The following is a 25998-nucleotide window of genomic DNA, read 5'->3' as shown; positions in this document are numbered from 1 at the left end:
AAGATAACTGCTTATACAATGGTGGAAATTAAGCCCCGAACATAAGTCCATCATACAATTTTGGCAACCGAGCCTATCGAACATCAACTTAGGTCCGTAATACATTTCTGAACACCTTAGGTCCAACAACACTTATCTTCTTTTTGTACTTGAAATGTTAGGGTCATACATATCACAAACTAGGTCATAAACTAAACTACCTAATTTTCCTTACCTTGAGTGTGGGAAAAAAGAAGAAAAAAGATTGCTTTTGCTATAGAGAATCACCCAAAATCTTTATATATGACATAAAAAAAAAATTAAGATTAGAGACTTATAATAAACTAAACTTCCAATAACTCTAAACCTTATAAAGTCATACCTTCACCCTAGAACCAAAAGATCAAAATCCTGAGCCTTCACAAAATTGCCTATCTCCAACAATGATATTAAGAGCTTTAATACTTGGGGTATTTTCAGCAATATAGTGTTTTGAGAAGCTTGGTATTTCGACTATATAGGGTATATAATGGCTAGAGTGTTTGAGGCTGTAATGCCCTAATTTCTCATAATATTATCGAGAACATATGTTGGATCATAAACATAAATATTGATCCTTTATTTAAGAAAATCATAATATGCAAATGGATCCCATGTATGTACAAACTAAAATAAGGTTTGTAACAAAATAAAATGAGCATCATTAAGATATAAAAATAAAACTTTAAAAGAAAATGTTTTAATAAAATAGGCCTGCTAGATCATTTCTCATCTATATGGTCCCTACGAATACATTACTAAGCTCTTAGGTCCCACTTGCCTCCAACCTTTCTATCATCAATTGTCTGCACAACAACATAATAAGGTGTGAGCTTCTAAGACCAGTAAGGAAAATACAAACAAAAGTCATATAACAAGTAATCATAACAGTCATATCATTAATTATACAAAAGTTCATAATATCTTAAAACATTAACTTAATCTAGATCTTAACCATAGGTCATAAGAGGTCCTAATCATAGGTCATAATCATATGTCATAATAGGCCATAATAAGAAAAAGATAAGTGCTTATATAGGGGTGACAATTAAGCCCTGGACATAAGTCTGTCGTACAATTTTGGCAACCATGCCTACCGGACATCAAGTTAGGTCTGTCATACATTTTTGAACACTTTAGGTCCAGCCACACTTATCTTCTTTTTGAACTTGAAATGTTAGGATCATACATATCACAAACTAGGTCATAAACTAAACTACCTAATTTTCCTTACCTTGAGTGTGGAAAAAGAGAACAAAAGAGATTGATTTTGCTATAGAGAATCGTCCAAAACCTTTATATATGACATAATTTTCTTTTAGATTAGAAACTTATAATAAACTAAACTTCCAATAACTCTAAACCTTATATAGTTGTACCTTCACCCTAGAACCAAAAGATCGAAATCCCAAGTCTTCACAATATTGTCTATCCCCAACAATGATATTAAGAGCTTTAATACTTGGGGTATTTTAAGCTATATAGTGTTTTGAGAAGCTTGGTATTTCGGCCATATAGGGTCTATAATGGTTAGAGTGTTTGAGGCTGCAATGCCCTAATTTCTCATAATATTATCGAAAATACAACGTTGGATTGTAAACATAAATATTGCTACTATCATTACCACTTTATTAAAATTGTAAATAAAAAAAGGGTCCATTTTCAGCAAATTAAGAAACTCATAAATTTTATGTAGAGTCCAAGAACTTTACTTAGCTAGTTAGATAGTAGAAGTAATAGTAATTGCTAGTAATAGTTGTAGTATTTTTATGACTGTGAATTTTGGTTCAAGTCGGGACTTAGTTGGACACTCGTAGTAACACTTGTAGATTTTCTAAGTTTAACCTATAGTTTAAGAATATTAATTATAACCCAAGGTTTGATTAATATGACTGATTATGAGGGTGATATTTATTATACTATAAGGTTTAGATAGACCCAATAAGATGTTAACACTTGTCTTGTGTATGTTTAATGAGAATTAAGTTTTTTTGAGGAATAAGTTTATTAACAGCAATATTTGAACATCCTAGGGTCTGCCAGCAGCTTTGAAATCGTTAAAGGTCTTAGTCAAGGATGTTTACTCAATTCAAATTAGGCTGAAAAAGTGTAATTATGTGTATAATATTTCAGCGTATGCCGATATATCGCAGCTCTAGGGGAGATATATCGCCATACGGGGATACGAAAAACACGTAGCTTCGCACGACCACCTCGACGAGCCTCGGGAGCATCAGTACAGGCGATATATCGCCTAGCATGGGCAATATATCGGTTGTGGTGCATGGTTTTCAAACGATTTTGAAACCGAGCTTATTTTAATCCTTAACCTCTTGATAAGTCCAGAATCTTTCTGACCGAGTCCTCAGTCTCTACTGAACGATTATTCAAATGGTTTTCAATTAAAAAGCCATTATTTTATTCAAGATAAATAAAGATCTTTTCATTCTTGAACTCTATAAATAGGACCTAGTACCCAGCCATTTCTTCATTCATCAAGCTGAATTCAGAGTCTACAAGCTACTAAGTTATTTTAGAGTGTTAAACACTTGGGTTGGGTTATAAGCTTAATCATTATAAGCTTAATAAACACTTGGGAAGTAAGGTTTATAGTATATTTCAGTTTCGAGGTGTAGTTCGGTCATAGAAGCATTCAAGGTATTCCTGATTCTAGTTCCTTTCTGTATTGATTCTTATAGTTTTTCTCTACTCAAATCCTAACTCATATTCTCTATTCTTGGTTAGGCATCTAAGATCTTCAACGTAAGATTCTTGTTGGTAAGTATCTTTTCGATGGTGTAGTTCGTTCTTTTCATCTCTTTTCCTTAGTATACTCACCTCTCTATTATGGTTTTTAGGAGTGTTCCAAAGTCCCAATCTTGTTCTCACATCCCGATTTTCGGTAAGGAAAATAGGGTAGATTTGTATGCTTTTATGTTATTGATATATGTTTATGTTATAAGTATGATATGTTTCTAATATATGAATTGTTTATATAACAATTACATAATTTGTTTAGATAACAAATAAATAACTTGTTTAGATAACAAGTCACAATAGTAGATTCACTGGGCATGTAATTGTTTAGATAACAGGTCCATAAATTTATATGACTTGTTTAGATAACTAACCCCGTAAATTTATGGGCATATGATTGCTTAGCCAGCAAGTCCCAAGAAGTATGATGGCCATTATAATAGATGTTGTATTTATATAGTTATATGATTATAGTTTACAGTTTATAGTTTAGAGCTTATAGTTTATGTGTATGTATATGTTTCATGCTTGTAGTAGATTTTCCTTGCTGGGCATTAGGCTCATTCTTTTATGTTTTATATGTGCAGGAAAATAGTTTTGGCAGCGAGAAGATTCTTGACAGCTTGGGGATGTGTATTGAGGCATGATGGAATCGGTGGATTGCGCGTACGATTTGAGGATGAAGTTTTTAAGTCTTTTAGTTATGATTTCTATGTATTATTTTTCCACACTTAATTTGGTAACCAAATTAGTTAAGTTATGTTTTGTCTTATTTTCAAAACAATGGGATCCCATATCCTAAGTGAAATATTTATGTATTTAAACCTATACTTTACAGTTTTAAATAAAGTTATGGTGTTTTCATATGTACGTTTTCTTAAGATTAGTATAGTAGTTACTAGTGGTCCAAGTTTAGAATAGTTGGGTCGTTACATTTTATTATCCAGAAAGATTTTATTTTCTTAACTAACCAAATAAACAATTTTAGTCCTATCTCACACAAGAGTACTTTCTTAAGATTTTTCAATAAAAATGTAAAACCTCATTATATTTTAAGACACTTAAATCTTAACCCTTAATCTATAGAAAGTTATCTTATATTTACTTTAAGAAAAAGAAACATAATTTGACTAGTGAATTATGACTTAAAGTTTAAAAAATCAAATCTGTCCAAAACATAATTTGATTTGACAACCCTTTTAGAAAAGAATAAAACTCACAATCTATAATTTGATTTGACAACCTTTTTAGAAAATATATAACTCACAGTCTATGGGGTATTTCTTAGTCAACTCTAGTAGGACTTTTAATTAATATAAAAAGAGTCCAAATAATTAAAACCATCTAAAAATATTGATTTTAAACTTGTCAAAATGTTGCTCAAACATGCACTCTTCAAGCTATCAGTATTTTTCACTCCAGCTTGCACATCAATAAAAAAAAGCATATAACTTGACCTAGACATAATGTTTGATGATGTTTAAAAATGCTAAAATCAAGTAATCTTCCTAAATAATGAAATGCTCAAAGTCCCATTTGAAAATTTGATGAATAACCTAGTGTTTGGCCTGTTGGAAGCCACTGTAACAAAACCAACTTGGCATCAAACAATTTTGAACATCTAAATTGGAAAATTTATAACTCCCAAAATATAATGATTTTTTTTAAAAAAAAAATCATGGGTTTTATATTAAATATGTCTAGAACATCCAGCAAAATTTCAGCCAAAAATAATCATTTTTATCTACTCAACTAACTATTCAAAGTTTTAAGGTCGGAATTGCCAAACCCTAATCCAGCGTGCAATAGATTCCCAAAAACTCATAACTTGAGTTATATAAAATGCTTTTTAGTGGTTCAAGATGTTATAATCATGTACTCTTTCCAAATAATGCATTACAAAACTCTCATTGAATAATTAGGTCGTTTAGGTATGATTTGACCCTTTGGAAGCAATTGAATTTTTTTTGCAGCAAACATGCATCAACCAATCCTATGGAACATTGGATTCTAAGCTACCAAACACTACATAAACTACATGCATGCATCATCAACCTACTAAATAACCTTATTACAACCCAAATAACTAATTTAACTCACAAAACAATAATCAAATTCAAATTTTCTATAGCCATTAAAATGTTATGATAAGAATCAAGACTTTTACCCCTTTATGTTCAAGCCTTTGGGGTGGTTGAGCTCTTAGGGTTTCACATCACTTCTCTCACACACTTAAATCACTTCCCACAAACTCTAAGAATCAGATTATAGAGCTAGAAAAAGAAAAGTAGAGGAATGCTTAAAAAGGGTTTGTTCTAGGGTTTACCTCTTTCAAAAATTTCCTTATAAGCTTGCATGCATGTAGATGATGGTGCTCACACTTGCATCAACCTCACCTAGGTTTGACATAATGGATGTGGTGAGCGTTAAACCAACATGCATAGATTTTTAGAACCCTTGAAGGTTAAGTCAACATAGGAATAAGAAGGAAAGAAAGATGGTAAGAAGAAACAAGAGAACTCACCCTTTTTCTTAACTTTGGTTCAAGCTTTTTGTGAAACCTTCAATGGAGCTTCTTCAAATTTTAAGGGGCTAAGATGAATTTTGTTTCATGAAGTAGAAAAAAATTATTAAAACTAGCCATGAAGAAGAGAAAAAGAGATGGAGAAAAAATGACATAGTTAGAGAATTTTTACCTTAGGATTTGTAGAGTTTTTATTTTTTCTTCAATGGTGCTCTAAACTTCTAAAGAAAGAAGGGATCTTTGAGAGAGATGAGTGTGTACTGAAAAAAATCGGATTGAGTAAGAGAGAGAGAGAGGAGGGGTTCGGTTGGGGTCTTTGGGTGGTGAGATTGAGTGTTGAAATTAGCTTAGTTTTCTTTTCAATAAAAAATGATAACATGGGAAAATAATGACTATTTTCTTGAAATTCTATTGGGCAAGATTTTTCCACTCAATCACTCTACATGACCAGCCACACATGCCTCAAAGTGCCCTTAATTTAAATTTTATTAATCCTCAAATAAGCTTGAACATAAGGTTAAAAAGACATTTACCATAGTGTATAGTTTTGATTAATTTTTGTCTTAGTGAGAAAAAACAATTTAAATAAAATGTGACGTCATCAAACTTATCATATATTATTATTAAAATAACATATCATTTTTTTTAAGTTTATGGTCAAACTTAATATAAACAATTTATATGACCAAGTGTGTAGTTCCTCTTTCTCTCTGCCATGGCGCGGCGACGAAAGGTGGTGCAGAAGCTTGTAAAGCAAGATGATAGGCATGAGCTCCCTTCATCCACTAAAGATCCAACTGTCTTGCCTCCGTCCAGGATGGATTGCGAGTCTGTTGCTGTAGAGAATGTGACCTCAGAGACCCCTGTGAAATCTGGTAAGGAAGCGTTAGATCCTTCTCAGGTAAATCAATCTACTCCTGAATTAAGGTCCTCTTCGTGGGCGGAGGAGGTAGAGACCCAGTCATTCTAAGAAGCTGCTAAGGAAGCCTGGTCCTGATTTAGGGAATCTCTGCCTCTACAGGGGGGTACAAAATTGCAATTCAAGGAACCTCTTTAGAAGGATGGTCAAAAAATTGCTCAGTTGGATGTTGAGGAAATTGCAGTGGAAGCTTCATTTTGGAAGTCTGCATTGTTTTGTGTAGTTATTGGAGCCAATCCGCACTTACACGTTTTTGAAGGTTTTATCAATCGAATCTGGGGGAAACTTGGGATTGAACGAGTGGCAGGAATGAACTCAGGTTTTACTATGGTCAAATTCAGAGATGAGGCTACTCGTGACTTGGTCCTAGAATCAGGGGTGGTACATTTTGACAAGAAGCCAGTTATCTTACGGCCATGGACAACTGATATTGACTCTTTGAAATCGATTAAATCGGTACTAGTTTGGAATAGACTTCCAGATCTAGGCTAACAGTATTTGTGACACCCCACTTTGCTAATGAGGTTTAGGACCTTGATTAGCGTGCCTTGAGGGCAATAAGTGAATTAATATGCTAATATATGAATTTAAATGAATATATGATTAGAATGCATGTTTACGTGGTATAAATATGCATGTGGGCCCCGTTCGCATGTTAGGGGTAAATTGGTAATTTTAGCCCATTGAGGGCATAAAAGTGATAATTGTGTTATGTGATTTGTACCATGTGAGTGTGGTGATAATAATGTGATGCACGTGCTGAGACGGTCCTAGAGAGCTAGATAACTCAAAAGTCACAATGGGATTCTATACCCGACTCGGGAGGAGCCTAGGGGTACTTTGGGGAAATTTCATGAGTTGGGTTGTGAGTTTGTGGTTAACGGTTATTGGTGATTAGGTAACCTGAGTAACCAATAGTAACTGCTGGGAGTAACAAGTTTGGATGGAAAATGGTAGAATTGTAATATAAGTGAAAGGACAAGAGTGTCCTTGAGGCTTAGTTAGAAGAGGAATTAGATAGAAGGGTAAGATGGTATTTTGGCAAGGATTTAGATAACTTCAGCTGAGGAGAGAAGTCATTCACGTTTTAACACTTAGGTATATTTTGTTTTGGCTGAAAGTTTGAGGAGGGAACTAGAAAGAAAGGAAAGGAAGAAGAGAGCTGAAACTTGAGGGATCTAGGAGGAGAATCAAGTGGTTGGAGGCAATTAAACTTGATCATAAACCAAGACTTTTCTGAGGTAAGGATTTATCTCTGTTTTGTTAAGTTTCTATGCTTGATTTTCTTAGAGTGCTAGTATGAAAATTGAAAGTTGATGTGTGGCTGTTTGGTGGATTCTTAGGGATGAAGCTTGCTTAGATTCAGTTTGGGAATAAGGGGGATTTTCTTGGAGCTGGACTTGGAGAATACTTAGGGGCGAATTTCTACTTGAGGTAAGGGTTTTATGCATCTCTGTTATGTATTAGCTGCTGTGAATCAAGTTTCTGGTTTGTTAGTTTTAGTTTCATAAAGTTTCAAGCCAATTGGTGAATTGGGGATTTGATTGTGTGTTTGGGTTTATTGTTGATGTTTATGAGTTGTTAGATGGTCTACGTGGGGTTTTGAATTGAATTTGGGACTTAGGTATGCTTTGGGGGGGATTTGGGAGTGTTTTGGCTCTGGGAAAATGCAAGAGAAAACCCAGAATTTTGGGCTCGCGAAGTAGCGCTGCGGCCCTGTTCTTGGGCGCCGCGGCGCGAGGCTGTTTCTGGGAAGGGGAAATGCTCTCTGACTTGCTGGGTGCCACGGACCTCTAGGGCAGCGCCGCGGCGCTAGGCTATTTTCAAGGCATGGAATTTTGCAATTTTGAGCTTTTGCTCCGGGGGTTCAGGGGATGTTTTCGATGTATTGTTTTAGGAATTTGGGGATTCTAAGAGTGTGGGATTGGTCCCGGGAAGTGGTTTCGGATTGGTTAGCATTAAAGGGTGTTTATATGTGTTGTGACTAGGTCCTTGGAGAGGCTCGAGTTAGAGGACCATGCTCGCGGCCTTGGTGCATCAGGAAGCTCGAGATACAGGTAAGAAAACCACTGTTCCCACTGAGCTTGTATGCAGGGCTGAGCCCAATATGTTTGAATTGTAGGGCGTATCCCTTTGATTGAATTTGTTAGTATTCATTATATGTTTGTTATGCTATGAATACGATTACGTAAACGTTCGGCGAGAGCCAGGAACGGCGCAGGCTGGGGTCGGCAGGGGACCGGGAACGATAAAGGGCCGGGAACGGCATTTAGCAGGTTGAGTGCAAGGCCGAGTACGGCATGGGACCGGGAGCAGCATTGAGCACGTGGAGTGCGAGCTGCCAGGGTGAGACCGTAAAGGATACCTGGGATATCCTCATGGTGTGGACCGCGAATCCAGGGCTTGGGACGGCTTGGCCATATGTGTTTAGCCCATTGGTGGCCTGGTTATATTCTAAGTGTTTGCTGTGCATATGTTATCTGCTTGTGAGGGTTTTCTTGCTGGGCTTCGGCTCACGGGTGCTCTGGGGTGCAGGTAAGGGCAAGAGGAAAGTCAACCAACCATGAGTATGGAGAGCGTGAAGCGGCGTGTACATGTTTGGTCTGCCTGGCTGCCACGGCCAGTGGTTTTGGGAGATGGTTGTATTAAAACTTAGATTTTGTCGTCTAGTCGACTCAAACTTGTAAATTTTATGTTGTAAATATTTCTAAACAGTATCTTGGGATCCCAAGTGTCAAACACTCAACGATTTGTAGTAAATGGAATTATTTTCAATGTTTTTTTCACTGTTTGTGATTTAATTACACTTTTGACCTAAAAACCTCGATTAGCGAGTTAAACGCACGTTTAAAACTCACTTAGTAACGGCTCTGAGGAGGTAGGGCGTTACAACTTGGTATCAGAGTGAGTTTATTGGTTCTGGAGATTGACCAAACATGTACGCTAGCTGTCAGTGACAAGCTCGACTCAGGGTTGGTCGGTATGAATGATTGATATGCTTAAATATGTGTTTAAATGCCCTGTTTGCCTGCTTGTTGTTATGGAGCATGATGAATGAGTTGACATATGCATGAGATACTGATAGGTCCTGGCCCTTGACTATTGCATGATGAGATTAAAGTGTGCTGAATAGCATTGTTGTTGTATGTGGATGAATATTGGGATAATGGTTTGCATGTTGAGTGTATGTGGTTAACTGCCTAGATTGAATCAATATGTTATATCTGTTTATTGGCTTGTATGAAGCATGATGAGTGTGGATATACTTAGTTGTGATAAAATTTGGAAGCTGAATGCATGGCATTGTGGATTTGGCCTAATATGCTTTGTGTGTGCATGATAACTGTGATTATTTGGATTTAGTTGTGGATTGGTTCAGAGTGTGAACCCCGGAGTTGAGGAGGTTGGTCGGCAGTGGCAGACAAATTCAAGTTGTTTGTGCCTAGGATGGTTAAGTGGACTTGGTGTTGTTTTGTAGGGGGATTCTAGATAATAGTTGGAGATAGAGACCTCCATCTATCCCTGAAAGTCGCAACAGTTGATCGCTAGTGTGTGAGCGAGCTGTGGAGTTTAATAGTTGAGACGGGACAGAGGAACAACGGACTTCTCTGGGAAAGAGCTGCTTTGTGTGCTTTGATAGTAAGGTTACCACTGTTGGTTTATTGTGAGGATATGGACATAAAAGGGTATTATGTGGGAGGCCTAAAGGGTGTTATTCTTTGATTTTGAGGGAAATATAAGTTGACAAAGAATTGGACAGTGGATGGGCAAAGTTAATTCCACCCTTGGTTAAGAGGGTGAGGGATCATGATTAAATGGTTATGTTAAATATTGTGGCAGAGGGATGCCTGGAAATGGTACTTGGGCTGAGGTATTGGCATGATGGGTTGGAAAGAACTCAGATGGTGAATTGATAAAAGAGGTTATAAAGACATGGTTTGAACTGTGGAGACTGGTGGGCTTACAAGCTTGGTTTGGAATGATAGGGTAACAACAGTGTAAATCAATGGGTTTTGTGAATTGGGTAATTCATTTTGGGAAATTGATGTAAATGGATGTGGTTGGAAATGATGATGACCCATTTAGGGATTGAACTCTGGAATAGTCCAAAGTATTTGGGCCGCTCCGATGTAAGAACTTATCATCTGTATGTGGATAGCGGAGAGGGCCAAGTTGTTTGAAGAACTAAGAAATGATGTATAGAGCATGAGTACCAGAGCTGCAAATGGCAGTGTTTCCTTTGATGAAGTGTAGTAAGGATAGATTCTCGGTAATCAAAGCAGAAGAATCTTGGATAGCTTTATGGCTTCTAGTTTTGTCAAAAAGAGGGAGAATCAGACTGACAAGGTAGTTGTCAGGATAGTGATGGAAACTAGTGAAGTTGTTTACTATGCACCAGAGGCAGGAGATGTCACCTGGGAGAATGTTGGGTGAGAGCATGGCTCCTACATAGAAAGATTTGGTATGTTAAGATGGATTTTCCATGGCTAGGGGATGGAAGACTGGAATGCCTTGTTGCATTTGAAGCTGAGGCTAGTTTTCCAGAGTTGACTGGTTAACTAGAAGTTCACGTTTTTGGATATATAACAGGCTGGAAGGGTTCGGTACTGAGAGTGTGTCAAGACAGAATTGGACATAGAGAATATGTTTCAAGATACTTCGCGAGGGGCTGAGGAATATTAAGAGGAATTAGGAATTCCTAGAAGAGGAATTGGGGGCACAAGTAATAAGGGAGCTCGTGGGGAGAGCGATAGAGCTCGTCATATGGAAGTCTTGGAATGAGTCAGAATGGGAATAAATTCGCTAAGAAAAAACTATGGACAGTGGATAAATTCGATTGGAATACTTTAATTGGACGGAATAGAAACTAAGCTGACTAGTAGCGATTCAAATAGGTGTAGTAGGGAGGACTGGGCATGCTCCATAACTCGGCTACAGGTAGATTCGGTATCAGGGGCATTATGAAAGATGATAGTGGTTTGACAAGGGAAAAAAAAAGACTACTGAAGTAGTTGAAGAAGTTTGACCTTGGGGTGAATCAGTTGGAGTATTGCACTATGGAAATTGTTAGCAGCATTTGATATGGATAAAGAGATTAGATGCCCGGATACTAGACAAGACAATGACTTCGGGAGTTGATCTATGGTCTGGTTATCACCAGCTGGGGGTCAAGGAGTGAGACATTTCAGAAATCACAACTTATACCGGGTAGGGTGTGATGGATTGGTAACAACGGTTCTTTTTAATTGGTTTAAGCATTAGCGACTCAGGTGAGCTCTATAGATAGAAGGAATAGTAACTGTACGGACGAATCTCCTTCGAGGTTTATGGACGGTATGAGGGACTGCTCTAAGTCGGAAGTAGAAAGCGAACGACTGTGCCGAAGATGTTAGCATTAAAGAAGCGGGGTCACAGGTAAAACTCCATGAAGTGTCAGTTTGGTCTTGCCAGGGGTATTCAGAGTAATGTTACAAGAAGAAGGGAGGACAGGTATGTAGAGGTTTGGTCTGAAGCCACAGAGAAGCTACTAAAGAACGTCTGAAGGATAGAGAGCAACAAGATTGGCAAATGCGTTATCCACTACACAAATGTCTTTGCAGAAATCTATTCTGGAGATTGGGGGAAAACATCATAACTTGAAGACAGACTGGATGGATAATGTTAGATCAGGAGTTTAAAGGACAGAGTAAGAATTGATTAGCGCTTGGTAAATCGGGGATATGCGTGTTTTGGGTTGGATAAACCGTTACAGTGCGAAGAAGCTAACTTTTGGTGAAGGTAGGAAACTGTGAGGGGTGCATCACAGGTTGAGGCACGCCCGGGCTTAGACTGATGAGAGGATGGGTTAAGCCTCGTGGAAGATAAAGTGAGAACATGGTAAATTTACTTGATTTAATGGGTAGGCAGAGTACACATAGTAAAAGGTAACGAATATTTGGTCATTCGTAAGAAAGATAACGCTGAGACCCAGATTTAGTGAAAGCAACAGATGGGTGATTGGTGTTTGGAATCCCCGACTGAGGGGAAATTTAATTGGAGGCGAAACTCCTAACTGGGAGGTGTGTGTTAGTTAAGGAATAATGCCACAGATGGTAATGGGGTGGACAAGGAAACGACTGAGATTGGTGCTATATTAGTATGTAATGCTAAGCAGGAGAGTATCACTGAACTGTGGAGTCCAAAGTGTTGGCTTTGGTTGAAACAGGGAGGAACCCTGTCAAGGTGGTACAAGCTGGGATACCAGGATCGGATGAAAGATCCAATGAGAACTTGGCGTAGAAATGAGAATCCTGAATGGATATCACTCCACCTCCTAGGGTATGTTGTACTGGGAGGGCTGAGCGGGTGATAGAATTTAGTGCCTTCCTTTGGACACAGGAGGGTAAAGTGATGTGGTGGTGTATCACAGGAGTAGACCACATTAAACTATAAGCAAGATGTTTGGACATGAAAAGTTTTAACTCAGCTGAATGAGTTAAGGTAGCTGGTTCAGGAGAACTGGTAACAGGGTAGAACGTCAATGGTACTGAATTTAGACCCTATAATATTCTAAGATTTGGAAAAGAACTGGAGAACAAAGAGGACAAAGTGAGAATCTGGAATGATCGGTTGATTGCAAATGGAATAGCAGTCTGAAAGCTTAACAAATGTCTTAAAGAGTTAAGCGTTGAGTATGCGAATACTTGAGATGTTAAGGAAGTGTAATCCTTGATTAGTGAGTCCTGGTGACAAATACTGGCGTCTGGCTAAGGTAACACGAATATAGGACATGGCAAGAGGTGAAAGATAGTGAATACTACAGTTTAGTATTAGTTCAGAGGGAAAGCCAAAGAGGTTGATGGAATTCTTAAGGCAGGAGTGTCTGCCTATCTAGAAGAATAAAAGAACTTGTACATTGTTAAATTTTGGGAAATAAAGTTCCGGGATAAGAGATTTGAGTCTCTCTAAGTAAGAGCAGACAAGAAATAGAATGGTGTTTAGAGAAAGAAAGGGGAGTTCTAACTCCTGATTCAACATAAATTCTGAGGTTGTACCAAGGGTTAGGCCAGGGGCCTATAAATTGATCTCACCCTAGTAGGGGTGATGGCTTATGGATATTTCTAGAATCAGGAATAAGACAATGAGGTGGTCATTGTGAGCTCGGCAGACCCTGAATTTTTAGCAGGGTTGTGGTGTAAGCAGAGGGCATACGAAGGTATGGATATTAGACAAGATCTTGTGGAACAAGATTGTTACTCTTGTAAGAGTATGGTCGAGGAGTAGAGTAAAAGCGGTGGACTTTGAAAATTATAGTCAGAGGTACAGGGTGTACTGTCCTGCGGAGCAAGGCCATCGCCTTGGTTAAAGTGCTGTGGTGGAACAGCAAGGTTGAAGAGGCGACGTGGGAGCTTGAGTCCGATATGCGGGAGCGGCATCCCGAGTTGTTTAGATAATTTCAAGGACGAAATTCTTGTAAGGAGGGGATAATTGTGACACCCCAAGTTGCTAATGAGGTTTAGGACCTTGATTAGCCTGCCTGGAGGGCAATAAGTGAATTAATATGCTAATATATGAATTTAAATGAATATATGATTAGAATGCACGTTTACGTGGTATAAATATGCATGTGGGCCCCGTTCGCATGTTAGGGGTAAATTGGTAATTTTAGCCCGTTGAGGGCATAAAAGTGATAATTGTGTTATGTGATTTGTACCACGTGAGTGTGGTGATAATAATGTGATGCACGTGCCGAGACGGTCCTAGAGAGCTAGACAACTCAAAAGTCACAACGGGATTCTATACCCGGCTCGGGAGGAGCCCAGGGGTACTTTGGGGAAATTTCATGAGTTGGGTTGTGAGTTTGTGGTTAACGGTTATTGGGTAACCTGAGTAACCATTAGTAACTGCTGGGAGTAACAAGTTTGGATGGAAAATGGTAGAATTGTAATATAAGTGAAAGGACAAGAGTGTCGTTGAGGCTTAGTTAGAAGATGAATTAGATAGAAGGGTAAGATGGTCTTTTGGCAAGGATTTAGATAACTTCAGCTGAGGAGAGAAGTCATTCACGTTTTAACACTTAGGTATATTTTGTTTTGGCTAAAAGTTTGAGGAGAGAACTAGAAAGAAAGGAAAGGAAGAAAGGAGCTGAAACTTGAGGGATCTAGGAGGAGAATCAAGTGGTTGGAGACAATTACACTTGATCATAAACCAAGAATTTTCTGAGGTAAGGATTTATCTCTGTTTTGTTAAGTTTCTATGCTTGATTTTCTTAGAGTGCTAGTATGAAAATTGAAAGTTGATGTGTGGCTGTTTGGTGGATTCTTAGGGATGAAGCTTGCTTAGATTCAGTTTGGGAATAAGGGGGATTTTCTTGGAGCTGGACTTGGAGAAGACTTAGGGGCGAATTTCTACTTGAGGTAAGGGATTTATGCATCTCTGTTATGTATTAGCTGTTGTGAATCAAGTTTCTAGTTTGTTAGTTTAAGTTTCATAAAGTTTCAAGCCAATTGGTGAATTGGGGATTTGATTGTGTGTTTGGGTTTATTTTTGATGTTTATGAGTTGTTAGATGGTCTACGTGGGGTTTTGAATTGAATTTGGGACTTAGGTATGCTTTGGGGTGGATTTGGGAGTGTTTTGGCTCGGGGAAAATGCAAGAGAAAACCCAGAATTTTTGGCTTGCGAAGGAGCGTCGCGGCCCTGTTCTTGGGCACCGCGGCGCGAGGTTGTTTTTGGGAAGGGGAAATGCTCTCTGACTTGCTGGGCGCCGCGGACCTCTAGGGTAGCGCTAGGCTATTTTCAGGGCATGGAATTTTGCAATTTTGAGCTTTTTCTCCGGGGGTTCAGGGGATGTTTCCCGATGTATTGTTTTAGGAATTTGGGGATTCCGAGAGTGTGGGATTGGTCCCGGGAAGTGGTTTTGGATTGGTTAGCATTAAAGGGTGTTTATATGTGTTGTGACTAGGTCCTTGGAGAGGCTCGAGTTAGAGGACCGTGCTCGCGGCCTTGGTGCATTGGGAAGCTCGAGATACAGGTAAGAAAACCACTGTTCCCACAGAGCTTGTATGCAGAGCTGAGCCCAATATGTTTGAATTGTAGGGCGTAGCCCTTTGATTAAATTTGTTAGTATTCATTATATGTTTGTTATGCTGTGAATACGATTACGTAAATGTTCGGTGAGATCTGGGAACAGGGCAGGCCGGGGTCGGCAGGGGACCGGGAACGGCATTTAGCAGGTTGAGTGCAAGGCCGAGTACGGCATGGGGCCGGGAGCAGCGTTGAGCACGTTGAGTATGAGCTACCAGGGTGAGACCCTAAAGGATACCTGGGATATCCTCACGGTGTGGACCGCGAACCCAGGGCCTGGTAAAGCGCCTGGGACGGCTTGGCCATATGTGTTTAGCCCATTGCTGGCCTGGTTATATGCTAAGTGTTTGTTGTGCATATGTTAGCTGCTTATGAGGGTTTTCTTGCTGGGCTTCGGCTCACGGGTGCTCTGTGGTGCAGGTAAGGGTAAGAGGAAAGTCAACCAACCATGAGTATGGAGAGCGTGAAGCGGCGTGTACATGTTTGGTCTACCTGGCTGCCACGGCCAGTGGTTTTGGGAGACGGTTGTATTAAAACTTAGATTTTGTCGTCTATTCGACTCAAACTTGTAAATTTTATGTTGTAAATATTTCTAAACAGTATCTCGGGATCCCAAGTGTCAAACCCTTAACGATTTGTAGTAAATGGAATTATTTTCAAAGTTTATTTCACTCTTTGTGATTTAATTACACTTTTGACCTAAAAACCTCAATTAGCGAATTAAACGCACGTTTAAAACTCACTTAGTAACGACTCTAAGGAGGTAGGGCATTACAGTAATGGGGAACCAATTGTTTGAGTGCACTAGTTAGCACAATTGGGAAACCAATAATGATAGATAAGATTACCAAAGACAGGTCGATGATAAAATTTGCTCGAATTTTAGTGGACATGGAGATATCAGAATCACTACCTAAATACATTAGTTATATCAATGAGAGAGGTCAAGTAGTGGACCAATTGATTGACTATGAGTGGCTGCCTACGAAGTGTTCTCAATGTAAAAAGCTGGGGCATACAACTTCTTCTTGCAAATTTGTGGATGGAGTTGTTTGGAGAAAGAAGGAGGCTGTGACAGCACCTGTAGCAGAATGTTCTAAACATAAAAAGACTGCTAGTCTGTCGAAACCTGTCCAAACACCTTCAGCTCAGACTCAATCAAAGGAGGAAGATGAATCCCAACCTGAGAAGCTTCCAAAGGATCAAGGGTGGGCCTACCCGAAAAACCAGGGAATCAGAAATCGAAAAACCCAGCTACTTCCTAGAAAACAAGAAATCCTTTCAGTGTTCTCCAAGAGGATTAAATTGACCCTTCCTTGTTGTTGAATTTGAATGGACAGTTTCAACATAATGAGCTGGAATGTTAGAGGATTAAATAAGAGGAATAAGCAGTTATCCATTGTTGATATCTGCAAGTTGAATAAGATTTGTATTGGGGCTCTTTTAGAAACTAAAATAAAAGGAGAGCGAATTAAGGAGGTTATGAGTTCAAGCTTTATGGGTTGGGACTTTTACAGTATTTTGAGCTTGGAGGGTAGAATTCTTTTAATTTGGAAGGCTAGCTATGTCAAAATAGAAGTAATAAAGGATCATGTTCAATTTCTTCACTGCCAGATTTGGATTTGGGCTACAGGCCAGTCTTTTTGTCTAACAGTAGTTTATGGCTCTAACCAGCTGGAGGCCAGGAGAGTTCTTTGGTTTGAGCTATCTGCTTTAACTTTCCCTGTTAAGCCTTGGTTAATAGTAGGAGATTTCAATGCTGTCTTTGACTCAGCAGATCGAATCGGTGGTAAGGTCATATCAATAAAAGAGCATCAAGATGGGAACAAACATATTTTTTCCAAGTTAGACAGAGTGTTTTTTAACGAAGATTGGCTTGATTCATTTCCTAATGTCAGTGCCATAGCGAATTGGGAGGTAGTTTCAGATCATTGTGCTATAGTATTGAAGCATATTCCAGTCCAGAAAGAGGGATTGCGTCCATTTTGATTCTACAATATGTGGACTAGCCATCCTAAATTCAAGACAACAATTTTGAATAGCTGGAACAAGCCTTTATAGGCTGAGGGTCGAGGTCTGGAGCAGCTTTCTAGGAAGCTACATCGGCTTAAGTTTGAGTTGAAGAGGTTTAATTGGAGGGTTATAGGAGATATTCTCAAGAAGTTTGAGGAAAGCAAGAAAGTTTACCAGCAAGCTAAAGTCATTCTTTTTTCTGATCCGACTAATTAGATCTTGAGTGTAGCTGAGAGATCCTCTTATTTGGAATTTAAGAAACAAGAGGAAGCTTATGCTAGTTTTCTTTATCAGAAGAGTAAGATAGATTGGCTCCGCTTTGGTGATTAAAACTCAGCCATGTTTTATGCTAATATGAAGAAAAGGAAAGCCAATAACAAAATTGTTTCTTTTGTTTCCGAAAATGGCAGAGTAGAAGATGATTACCTAAAGGTGATTAATCATTTTATTCATCACTTTCAATCTTTCTTTGGTTGTTCTAGTGCAGATTTTGGACATATAGACTCTTCACTTTTGAACTTAGGTCCGATACTGAATCTGGACGACCAAATAGAGCTGATTAAGCCTTTCTCTTATCAAGATGTCAAAACAGCCATGTTCAGTATAAATGCTGTTAAAAGTCCAGGTCCATATGGGTTTTGAGCTGGTTTTTTCAAAAATCTATGGATTGACATAGGGAAAGAGGTGTCTAATGCAGTGCTTGAGTTCTTTGACACAGGATATATCCCGAAATCTTTGAATAGTACTATTTTAACTCTTATTCCTAAAGTTACTCATCCTACAAATGCCACAGAGTATAGACCAATTGCTTGCTGTAATACTCTGTACAAATGCATCTAAAAAATGCTTTGTAACAGATTGACATCTATTCTTCCTAAGTTGGTCAATCAAAATCAAGGGGCTTTTGTTAAGAATAGATCTATTGCCCATAATGTCCTTATTCTTCAAGATCTTCTTAAGGGTTATAATCGCAAACGAAGTTCTCCTCGTTGCTTAATGAAGATAGATATCAGCAAAGCTTATGATTCCATTGATTGGGACTTTTTAGAGAACCTGTTGAATGCTTTCAAGTGTTGGTTTTTATTGATCAAATCAGAGATTATGCGCAGCGGAACAACAATCAAATTGTTAGATTAATCCCATAAGATTTCTAGATCTACTTCTTCACATGCATATATATATTGAATCAAGGATATGAATAGAAAAATTACCTCAGGTCCTTCCTTGCTGCTATCTTTTTGTATGGCTAAATCCTCGAGATCTCACACCAAGATCTTCCAAAATGTTCTCAGGCACACAAAGAACGAGTGTGGGCTCGCTATACAAATAATAGACAATAAACTATTTATCAGATGTTCTCAACACATGAGATCTAATAAAGTTTTGGACCTAGGTTTTGTGAAGAACAATGACTTTTGATTATGTCAATGTTCTCTTTCTCTGAGATAGATTCCTAGATATTTTTCTATCCCTGAAAAATTACGTTCTGTGTAAACTGATATCCTATATTTAATATATCCTATATATTAAAATATTTGTTATTTTAAACCAATTCAAAATAACTGATCAGTTATCAGATTTTTGTTTGAATAATAATATTTTAATCATATTAAAATATCTCATTATTTATTTAATATTTAAATAACTAAAATTGTGGAATCGAGAGACTGAGTACACTCTCTTATGCGTGTAGTACAGTGCCTGTGCACTGTGCCACACGTGTACCACATGACTGTGATGGCATGTGATTTTTCCCAATTTTTATTATTATTTAAATACCAAAAGTCCCAAAAATAAATTAATTCAAAATTAATTATATTTTTGTTAAATCAAATAATTAATTAATTCTTAATTAATTACACATAATTAATTAATAATTATGTTTGATACATAGAAAAATATTTTACTTATCACATAAGTCCTTTTCGCCCATTTTTGTATTTACCTTTGTCAGTGTTTGTTTGAGCCATTTTGGGGACCATGGACCTATAACATTAAGCTCCAATAAATAAACTAAATAATTAAATTCTTTAATTATAATAGTTAATTTATTAATTCTGATATTACTCCACTATAAATTCAGAATTGCACTCTTTATGTTATAGATATACTTTTACAAAAATCTTTTCTTAAGTCGTCCATTGATATAACCATATTTCAATAGTTCAACCCTCTAATTAATTAGTTCATAAATTAGAATGGAAGAATTACCATTTAACCTTTCTAATTTACTTCTTATTCCTTAAGTACCATTAATTCACTAGTGAATAATTAATCTATAATCTAATTATAGATTTGAGCTCAAAATCATTCAGTTCCAGAATTAACCCTTAAGGGAACAAACATACGATCCGTTAGGAAAGATTAGATTATGTATTGTTGATACATGTTCCCAGCCATCCATGATATTAAATCTCCAAAACAAAAGTCACTAGCCTCATTCTTTGAAGAGACCTTAACGAATGAATCAAAAGATTTAATAAACATGAAGAGGAGTTCATGAACACTCAGGATTTAGGTTGATCTATAAATGATCATCAGTTATGATATGAATTACAAGTATTTATTGTTAAATGGTTTTTGGATAAAGACTTTAATTCATATCGGTCCATGTCATATATAATCATATTATATAAAGCACCTTTACCGAGATGTCTTTCCACATCAATAATCCGAATCTAGGTTATTTGTATCATTATGATACTCAGTAAGCCGTACTTACAACTCCAATTAAAGAATTCCATAACTTTAATTTGCTGTTGTTGACTATTTTTATTCATTCATGTGATCTTAATTCTCTCGTACTAATACAAGATCACATCCTCAATAATGAAGATGGTATTTTTCTGATATTTACAAAATTATTCAAACAATAATTTAACAATCTAAATATAACAATAATAATAAACCATTGATATTTATTTATTCACAGAAAAACAAATGTCTTTACATGCTTTTAGGACACACTCGTAATAATCTCCCACTTGTACTTAAAGCAAGTGAGGCATTTCTCTCAATCCCATATTACGTACATGACCCTCGAATTACTTTGCAGGAAGCATCTTCGTAAACGAGTCTTCCAGGATGTGTTCTAATACGACTTCAGAATGGACACATCTCCTCTATGTACGATTTCTCTGACTAACTGGTATTTGCGCTCTATATGCTTTCTCTTCTTGTGGCTTCTTGGTTCTTTAGAATTGGCCACTGCTCTACTGTTGTCACAATAAAGAACAAGTGGTTTCTCCACTTCTGGAACAACTTTCATATCAGAGTAGAACCTTTTGAGTCACAGAACCTCCTTAGCTGCTTCACAAGCCGCTACATACTCGGCTTCTATGGTGGAGTCTGCAATGCTGGTTTGCTTAATGCTTTTCCAGACTAATGCTCCTCCTCCAAGAATAAACACTAATCCAGAAGTCAATTTCTGACTATCTCTTTCTGATTGAAAATCAGAATCAGTGTAACCAGTGGGGTTCAGGTCTCCACCTGAATATACTAACATATAGTTTCTCTAGCATTTCTTAGATACTTGAGAATATTCTTCACTGCAATCCAATGACTCAATCCATGATTGGATTGATAACGGCTGACTATCCCTACTACATAAAATGTCCGGTCTTGTACACAACATGGCGTACATTAGACTGCCTACTGCTGAGGCATAAGGATACTGTCTCATGTCTTCCTTTTCCTGAGGTGTTTTGAGACACTACTTCTTGGAAAGGAATACTCCAGAATGGGTTGGCATATCACCCTTTTTGGAGTTTTGCTTATTAAAGCGTTCTAGCACCTTATCAATATAAGTTGCTTGAGACAGTGCCTAAGTTTTGTTCTGTCTATCTCTAAGAATCTTAATGCCCAGAACATACTTGGCTTCTCCCAAATCTTACATTTGGAATTGTTCAGCTAGCCAGTTCTTTACCCTTGATAATGTCTCTATATCATTCCCAATGAGTAGGATATCATTAACATAAAGAACGAGGAATACTACTATACCATCTCTGATTTTTTTATAGACACAAAGATCGTCAGCATTTTGTTCAACAACCAAATGTTTTTCTTGTGTCATCAAATCTAAGATTCCAAGATCTAGAAGCTTGTTTGAGTCCATAAATGGACCTAAGAAGCTTTGCAAACCTTTTGCTCTTGACCTTTCAATTCGAACCCTTCTGGTTGAGACATGTAAATGGTTTCCTCAAGGTAGCTATTCAGAAAAGCTATTTTGACATCCATTTGCCAAATCTCATAATCCATGCACGCAGCTATGGACAAGAGTATACGTACGGATTTTAGCATGGCTTATGGAGAAAAGGTTTCTTCATAGTCAACCCCTTCTTACAGGAGAAAAGGTTTCTTCATAGTCAACCTCTTTTTTTGTGTTTGTAACCTTTGGCTACAAGCCTTGCTTTGAAAGTCTCTACTCTCCCATCCGCTCCTCTTTTCTTCTTGAATATCCACTTGGAACCAATGGATTTGATATTCTCAGGTGGCTCTTCAAGAACCCAGACAGAATTGGAATACATCGATTCCATTTCTTGGTTCATGGCTTCTTGCCATTTTTCCTTGTCAGAATGATTCATTGCATCTTCCAATGTCAATGGATCGTCTTTGTTTGTGTTAAACACAAGCATTTGAACTTCGTGTTCACAGTACGTGGGTTACTTACTAACCCTCCCATTACGATGAAGTTCTCTACTATTCTGACTAGAACTAGTAGTTTCCTGTTGTCGTTTTTCATTGGTTATTGCTAGTGACTTTGCAACTTCATTCGAGATCATCTCCTCCAGTACAACCTTACTGCGAGGTTTGTGGTTATTAACAGTCTTATTCAAGAAAAGTGGCATTTGTCAATAAAAATGTTTTATTTTCTTTTATACTATAGAAAATTCCACCTCTAGTCTATTTGGAATATCCCACAAACATACATACTTCAGAGCGCGTTTCCAACTTCCCAGTCTTCCTATTAAGCACGTATGCACGACACCCCCAAATTCTAAAACGATGTAAACTAAGTTTACAACCATTCCATAATTCTATGGATGTCTTTTGGATAGACTTAGTTGGAACATCATTCAATGTGTATAGAACACATTGAATCGTATAGCCCCTGAATGACAGTGGTAATGATGAGAAACTCATCATTCATCTAACCATATCTAGTAACGTTCTATTCCGACTATCTGAAACATCATTTTAATGTGTTGTTTCAGGTGTAGTGAGTTGGAATTGAATGCCATGCTCACGTTGATGGTTCTTGAATTTACAGTCCAAGTTCTCTCTTCCTCGATCAGATCGAAGTGCTTTTAAGTGATTTGCCTAATTTCTTTTTAGCCTCTGCTTGAAATTCTTTGAACTTTCCAAAAGTTTCAGATTTTCTTTGTATTAAGTATAGGTAACCATATCTTGAATAATCGTCAATTAAAGTGACGAAATATTCACAACCTCCTCTTGCTTGTACATCAAGTGGATTGCAACATCCATATGTACTAGCTGAAGTGGTTGTGTGGCTCTTGAACCTTTAGCAGAGAAAGGTCTTTTTGGTCATTTTTCCTTCTAGACAGAATTTACAGGCAGGAAGAGATCCAATAGATGGTTCTCTTAAAGGACTATCATTTACAAGCCTATTTATTCCGTCTAGACCAATATGACCCAATTTCAAGTGCTACAGATATGTTTCACTATCGGAATCAGTTTAAAAGATTTAGGATCAGCTGTTTTTGAATAATTAAGAATTATAAAAAAATTTGTCATTCATTATGAGTTTGTAAACTTTGTTTATCCCGAAGCATTTGCATAACAAGCAAATAGATAATTTCTTTAAATAATAACTACTTTATTTATAAAAGAAATAAATGTTATGCAAAAAATTAGAAATAAGTTTCCAAACATTAATAATCAAAATTACTAACAATAAACTAAAAATCTAGACTGTAGTTTTCTTTGTTTAAAGAAATCTAAAATTTCTAAAACAAAATAAAGAAATTTAAATTGTTCAATTAACAATAAAAATTACTAAATAAAACTACTGCTCTCCAACATCTCTAGCTCCTTACTTGCTACTAAAATCCTCATCAGTCTCTTCCTCCTTTTCAGGGTTCTGATTCTGTAAAAGGAAAGACAAAAGAAAAATAGATTAGTGGCATATTTTTGAATCTACTATCCAAAATTTTGAATCTTATATCCATAGTATTTGAATCTAGTATTCAAAGTTGAAAAAATATATGTGAATCTTATTCACCTTTTTCGTTTGAGATAAACGATGACACTCAGCATAGACTTCCTCTGTCATTGCTCGCCACATCTCATGTGCTGAGTCATAGTGTATATATTTTTCCTTTGTTTCGTCAGGCATGGTTGAAAGCATGCAATAACGTGCCAACCAATCAGATTTCATCCAATTCGCATATTTTTCTTCTGATTCATAGCTAGTAGCCAGAGGTGGTTCTGTTGGAGGTTTTTCACAGACAGTTGACATCATCTTCTTATAAGAAAAAATAGTCAACATGCCTTGAAACCAGTGTTGCATATTTTCAGGTTCAAAAACCAAGGATTTGAGAAAGGCATCGATGTGTAATTCACCAATAGACATTTTGCTAGTAATAAATAAGTACAAATAAATATTATTATATTTAGAAAAATAAATATCAAATTTTCGGAAATTAAACGTGATGCATGAGCACAATTAAAACACATAAAATAAAGATTAATTTCCACGATAAAATTTTCTAACAATTAAAGTGCCGCCTTAGGGTCGGTCAAATTAATTTTAGAGAATTTATAAGACATTCTTATCTTTATTGTTTAAAACTTAAAATAACTCTTTATTTTCTCTTTTAAACATTAAAGTACCGCTTAGTTTGGTCAAGTTATGATTATCCACTTCACGAGCTTAATCATAACTTTGTGAGTGTAACCCATTATTTCAGAGTTCATGACTTAACTTAGGACATGCCGCCTTAGGGTCGGTCAAGCCTAAAATACATCATTAGTTCCTATCTATGTAAGAAATACAGCCTTGCTATTGATATGTCCAGACACCTTCCTTAGGGGGACGAAATCAAAGCCGTCGCGAGGCGCTATTCATATCTCACGGTGTTATATTAATAATGGAGACCATGGGTTATGTTTGAGATATTAACCCTCTCCCACTCACTATTTTGAAATAAGTGTTTTTAACCTAATTAATTCCAAATTAATTATAGCTTCTTTAAACTTTATGAACATAATTAAAATTGGAAAGAAAGCGAGTTTCTAGGAGCATATCCAATTTTAAATTACCAATCATGTTCATCTAAACTTTACTAAAAAAAAACTTTTTAAAATAAAGTAGGTTTAAAGAAATTAAGTCATAAAGACTTAAAATTTGGTGTGATATTTTACCAAGTTTTCAAAATAAAACTAAGTAATTTACATGCAACTGATTTCTCAAAACAATTCATATAAACATATAGGAAAATCCTAATAATCATGTTTCTACTAATGAGATGCATGATTATGACTGTGTGGGTTTTCATGTATGGCATACAATGCATGAACATGTTATCAATCACATGAAAATAATTATTTAAATAAACAAATAAATAAATAAACAATAAATGTTGAACTGGGTGCTTTTGGGTATTTCTAATTTTACAATCACTTTATAAAATTAAAATAAAATAAATAAAATAAAACTGCCTTGATCTCCATCGGGCTTCTTTACTTCACTGTCGGTAGGAAATGTGACATTGTTGGTCCAGAATAATAATAAAAAAACAATTTTCACATTATTTTGATTAATTAAAACAAACTTTTAAATAATCATTATTTTTATTTTTCTTTTTAATTAAAACAACTTTTAATTAAAACTGAAATGAATTTAAATTAGCATCTATTATTTTGAAAAAATAAATTTTAAATAAGATATTAAAAAAAATTTGTTAAGATAACAAAAATATCTTATTATTTAAATATCAAATTTCAAAAATAGGATATTTGAACATTTTAAAAATTAAAAAATTACAGATTAATTTCAGAAAAAATAATAAAAAAAAATCTGGACCAGTCAGGCGGGGACACGTGGCGTCAAACGGGGCCGCGTGGGGCTGGATTGTACGGATCCGTACAGACCCGTCCGTACGGCGTCCGTACGACGTCTCGCTTCGGCTCGGAGGTCGGCCTCGGAGGATCGGTGGCTGAATTCTGAATCCCGGGCTCCGTTCTGACTTTTGTGTGATCGGAATTACAATTTTATGGTGTCAAAAACCAAATAAAATTACATAAATCCTATGCCATTTAATGGCTTACACAATGATCTAATCATAAACAAATCCTAACCCAAAAACACCATACAATTAACGATTCAACATTCCCACACATTCAATCACATTAAGCCATCCATTCATTCATCAAAATAAATAAATGCATAAAATTAAACCCACACAGATTCAATACATATATATGTGAAGATGGCTCTGGTACCATTTGTTTGTTTTTATTGATCAAATAAGAGATTATGCGCAGCGGAACAACAATCAAATTGTTAGATTAATCCCATAAGATTTCTAGATCTACTTCTTCACTTGCATATATATATTGAATCTAGGATATGAATAGAAAAATTACCTCAGGTCCTTCCTTGCTGCTATCTTTTCGTATGGCTAAATCCTCGAGATCTCACACCAAGATCTTCCAAAATTTTCTCAGGCACACAAAGAACG

General features: G+C 36.7%; 2 protein-coding genes across 2 annotated transcripts; both read left to right on the top strand.

The window, feature by feature from the left end:
• The first annotated feature begins 16174 nt into the window (after positions 1-16174).
• On the top strand, positions 16175-17272 carry LOC133785658 (uncharacterized). Its single transcript, XM_062224879.1, has 2 exons — positions 16175-16491; positions 16624-17272. The coding sequence occupies exons 1-2, from the start codon at positions 16175-16177 to the stop codon at positions 17270-17272; spliced, it is 966 nt and encodes a 321-aa protein (XP_062080863.1).
• A 378-nt stretch (positions 17273-17650) lies between these two features.
• On the top strand, positions 17651-18136 carry LOC133785657 (uncharacterized). The gene is made up of 2 exons (XM_062224878.1): positions 17651-17921; positions 17973-18136. The coding sequence occupies exons 1-2, from the start codon at positions 17651-17653 to the stop codon at positions 18134-18136; spliced, it is 435 nt and encodes a 144-aa protein (XP_062080862.1).
• Positions 18137-25998: the final 7862 nt, after the last annotated feature.

This window comes from Humulus lupulus, chromosome 6 (genome assembly GCF_963169125.1).
Source record: "Humulus lupulus chromosome 6, drHumLupu1.1, whole genome shotgun sequence".
Classification (NCBI taxonomy): Eukaryota; Viridiplantae; Streptophyta; class Magnoliopsida; order Rosales; family Cannabaceae; genus Humulus; species Humulus lupulus.
The sequence above is the reverse complement of the archived record's forward strand: the minus strand, read 5'-3'. Positions and strand labels throughout refer to the sequence as shown.